This window comes from Buceros rhinoceros, unplaced genomic scaffold (assembly GCF_000710305.1).
Source record: "Buceros rhinoceros silvestris isolate BGI_N320 unplaced genomic scaffold, ASM71030v1 scaffold1768, whole genome shotgun sequence".
In the NCBI taxonomy this organism is placed as follows: Eukaryota; Metazoa; Chordata; class Aves; order Bucerotiformes; family Bucerotidae; genus Buceros; species Buceros rhinoceros.
This window is the reverse complement of record NW_010424869.1, coordinates 1-4356: the sequence shown is the minus strand read 5'-3', so window position 1 is coordinate 4356 and position 4356 is coordinate 1. Positions and strand designations below refer to the sequence as shown.

The 4356-nt window shown below is 59.6% G+C and overlaps 1 protein-coding gene across 1 annotated transcript in view; it reads right to left on the bottom strand.

Moving 5' to 3' along the window:
* ASAP3 (ArfGAP with SH3 domain, ankyrin repeat and PH domain 3) overlaps positions 1–3261 on the bottom strand; it is a gene marked incomplete at its 5' end in the record, with an annotated part of 12141 nt that extends 8880 nt beyond the window's left edge. The window contains 4 exons of the mRNA XM_010140915.1: positions 231–316; positions 2457–2577; positions 2821–2870; positions 3187–3261. Of these exons, the coding sequence (XP_010139217.1) occupies positions 231–316; positions 2457–2577; positions 2821–2870; positions 3187–3261 (332 nt within the window). The remainder of the gene's footprint in view (positions 1–230; positions 317–2456; positions 2578–2820; positions 2871–3186) is intronic.
* Between the last annotated feature and the right edge of the window lie 1095 nt (positions 3262–4356).

Genomic DNA, 4356 nt, shown 5'->3' with positions numbered 1-4356 from the left:
CAGCCCACCCCCTCCCCCCAGCCCCCACGGACCCGTTTACAGCTCCTCGAGCCAACAAAGCACGTTTCAGCTCCTCGGATGCAACTGGAGAGCAACTGCCTCTGCCCCACACCTTCACCAGCAGCTTTATGGTGCAGGGAGGGGAGAGGGAGCCCCCAGACCCTCATGGGACCTCCCAGGGGTGACGACCGACCCCAGGGGTGAACCAGCTTGACCCGGGCAGCACCTACTTGTGCTGAGCATGGAAAAACTTGATGAGGCTCTGCAAGAAATCTGGTCCCTGCTTCATCTGAGACTCGGTGGCTTTCAGCAGGTACTGGAGGAGGAGAAGACAACCCGTTAGGCGACGGAGACGAAGACCGGCTGAAAATATCCCAGAGAAAAGAGCAAGAGCCTGCCCAGCCCTCGCCTCCCTCCTCAGCGTGGGGAGGAGGGTTAAAACCCTGGCCAGGTTTCAAGAAGCCGAGTCACAACGTTGGGATTTGAAGGCAGCTCGCTGGGGACCACCCTCAGAAAACCTGGCTCTGGAAGCCCTCCAAGCCTTGAAAAGTTCAAGGACCGTGGCAGGCCCTCGGGGTTTCCAGCCGAGCATGCTTGTCCCACTGCTCATTACTGCTGGAGTTAATAAATAACCAAAGCCCAAGGCAGCTCGTGAAGGAAAAAAAAAAAAAAAAAAAAAAAAAAAAACACCGCCGTAATGGTTTCAATATAAGTTTCCTGTTGTGTGGGATGATCCCCAAACAGCGGCTAAGATAAAAAAAAAAAAAAAAAAAAAAGAATAAAATAGCCCAAATGTTTTTTAAGACATGACCCTTTTGCTCCCAAAAAATCAGATTTCAAGCAGCGAGTGCCTGCAGCTCCTCAGCCCCGGAGGTCTGCAGTCCTCACCGGGGCGTCCCCTGGGATGAGGAATTTCAGCTTCATACATCAAACCCATCCATCAGCTGCAGGCAGCAAAGCAAGACCCAGCGCCTAGCTCACCCCGAGCAAAATAAGGGGAGGGGGAGAGATTTTTCCCCTGTGAACTCCTCTCCAGGCCAGCACACAGCTGGAGGATGGTTTGGAGCAGGAGGGAGGGGAAGGCAGTCCTGAGCTCCAGGGGCTTCCCAAGGTGGAGAAGCACCATAGCAGGACAGAGCACCCTGGTGCTCCAAGCATCCCTGCGAGAGGTCCCCTGGCCTGGGGAGGGGTGTTAAATTGCTCCTGGGAGTTGCAAAGCCAGTGGAGCATCCAGCCCAGAGCCCCAGGGCGTCCGCAGGACCCCCGAACAAAGTCCAGCTGGAAACATGCGCCCAGCTCCTATAGGACATCCCTGTCACCCATACCACAGGGTGCTGGTGGCAGGGGAAGGTCCCAGCCAGCGCTGGCTGAGACCCACGAGCAAAGGGATGCTCCCAGCACCCCGCAGGTCCAGGTCCAGCTTCATCCACCCACCCCACAGCCCCAGTGCTGCAAGATGGCCCACGATGGGAAGGCACAACCACCCCACACATCGAAATGGGATCGTGCCCCCCACCCCAGGAAGCAGCAAACACCATCCACTGACAAACCTACACACCACACACCCACCCCAACCCCAGTGAAGAGCTGACCCCCAGCTCCAGGCCAGCCTCCTGGGAAAGCAGCAGCTCTCGTGCACGCCCGCACACACGTGCGCCCGCTCGCAGGCAGCCGCCCCTCCCGCGTTTCCATGGGCTCTTATTTATTTCACAGTGGTGCTATTCAAGGGAGTGACTCATCTGGCTGGGTCCCAGCTCCCCGGCCCCGCTGCAGCACACACAACCTCCTCCCAGCGCCCCTTGTCCTTTGCTGGATCTCCATGTCAGGAGATCCCCAGGACAACCCACTGGGGACTTGTCCCCTGCTCTGTGCCATTCTCGAGAGGTTTGAGGGGGGTGCTGGGGTGTCTGGAGCCAAGACACCTGGGTCCCCTCCTCACTGCAGGGGTCTGACATTGGGTCCTCCATCCTTCAACTGGTCCCATCTCACCTCCTGAGCATGGACCCCCCAGGACTGTCGGGGATCTGGGGCCCCCTGCGACCTCCCTTAAGCAAAACCAAGAGTAGTTTTGAGAACAAGGTGAAACCACAACGCCTACCTCAGGGATGTTACCCCCAAAAAAATCACTTTTTGACCCAAACACAAGCTTCTGGTGATAGAGAGGAAGGGACGGAGAGGAGCTGGGAGGATGCAGGTGTCATCCCCAGTGCCTTGCTGCAGTGTAACCCATGGGTGCCGTTCACAGCCACATCCCGCAGGGACCCCGAGATGGGATGGGGTGGATCCCTGAGCCAGGACCAAGCAGGGACACAATGGGACAGGGACAACAAAAGGTCCCGCACTGCACCCACATGGGGCTGCTTCGGTGGTAGGGAGGACAACAGGCTCTGAGCAGGACCTTGTGTCCCCCCAGGGCCAAATGGCCCCATGCCCCCCCGCCCTGGCACAGCCCCTACCTCGCACATGTAGAGCTGGAAGAGCCGCCGCTCCTTCTGCATGTCCTCGGCCACCTCCGCCACAGATGGTTCAGCCTGGATGACCCCGGCCAAGCGGGCTCGCTCCTTCTCCATCTTCCCCCTGTGGGACAGAACAGTGGCGTGTTGGGGACAGCCCTGTCCCGAGAGGTGTCCCATGGAGTGGGCTGCGGTGGGTGTGGCATCCGGAGGAACATCTCCAGCCTCTCTAGCTGGGCACAGCTGGACCAGAACCCTCACGATGGCCAAACTGGCATCGACCTGTGCCCGGCTGCAGCCCTGGGACAAAACACCTTTATGCGGAGAGGGATTAGGTGGATTTTGCTGGAGGCAGCAGGTTCCTTACACTTTGGTCTCATAATCCTTCCAGGCCTTTTCGATCTGCTTCTTGGAGTCCTGCGGCAAAAGCAGAGAGGGAATGGCAGCCGTTAAGGAAGGCAAGAGACCTGGTGGCACAAGGAGCAGCATCCCACAGCTGAGGGCTTTGCATCCCTGCACCCTGCCCTGCTCCTTGGGACAAGAGACAACCCCACCGGGTCTTCATCCCTTGCTCCTGTCACTTCCAATCCTCGCTGCTGCCTTCCAGCCCCAGGCACTTGCTCCCTCTGTCTCCTGGCCACAGGCATGAGCTGAGCCCGTAATGGGGGTCTCGCTGCCAGATGTCCCCAGATGGGTTACCTGCAGCTTAGGGACAGCACTGGAGGGGACTCACCAGGCGGCCTTCCTTCAGCTGTCCCTTCAGCAGGCTGTCCAGGGGGAAGGACACGATGTTATTGAGGTTCTGCACCTGCAAAGGGTAGAGATGGGGTCACCCCACGGTGGGTCCCTACCTCAGGGCAGGCTGAGGAACCAGAGCCCCAGGTCCTTCCTGGTGCCAGGGACCTCCCTCCAGCTCCAGCACTGCCCCGTGAAGGGTTAAAGAGGCTGGAAGCAGGGCCAGATCCAGGCACAGGGGCAGGCTGGGGCTTGTCAGAGCTGGCTGCAAGATGTCTGACGTGGGGCCCTTCCCACAAACCACATCAGCGCCACAGCTGCCAAACCCAGAGCTGTTCCCCACCATCGCCACCCTGTCCCAGTGCCCCCCGACACAGCACCCAGCAATGCCACCAGGCCTCCACAGCCCCACGATGCAGAGCCCCCCCACGATGTTCCCAAAATATTCCCCTTCCCCAGGGCTTGGGAACAGCAACGCAGCCACCAGTGCTGGGCTGGGGTCCGCGATGGGGACACAGGAGCCCACTCTGGTCCTGGTGTCCCTCCACATGCCCCATGGGGCAACACCACATGAGTGCTGTGAGAGCAGCTCCATCACCCACGTGGGACTTTCCTGCTGCACCCACGTTTCTTTTAAAGGCTCCCAAGGGTTTTGGTACCCAGCAGCAGCCAGGGAGAAACCCATTCCAGGGCATAGGACCAGCCCCATGTGAGGGGGGATGGGGCACCCCCCTTCCAACAGCTCCAGGGGTTCTCTGGGAGGGGACACCTGGCTTTTCAGCTCTGGCTGATGGTCCCAGCACATCACCCTGCTCTGGGAGAGCAGGGGGGACACGTCAGCGGTGGTGGCAACTCCCACACCAGCAACACGTGGGGCAGGAGGTGGGGGGCTCGGGAACCGGTTGGATTCCTCCGCCACGATGGTTCCCATAGAGCCCCGCCAAAGCGCAAGGGTTTGGCCGGGTTGGGACAGGGGGAAGGGGAGGAGTGGGGAGGCCCAGACTGGGGTAACTGGGAGAGGAAGATGCTGAAATCTGAAATTCTCGCTGGGGGAAGGGCAGCCGAAATAAATCTCCTTAAGCAGAACCAGCGGCCAAAACCACCCCTTGGTGGGGGGGTGGATTTAAAAGGGATTGGAGCACAGGCCAGCAGCATGGGACACACCCAG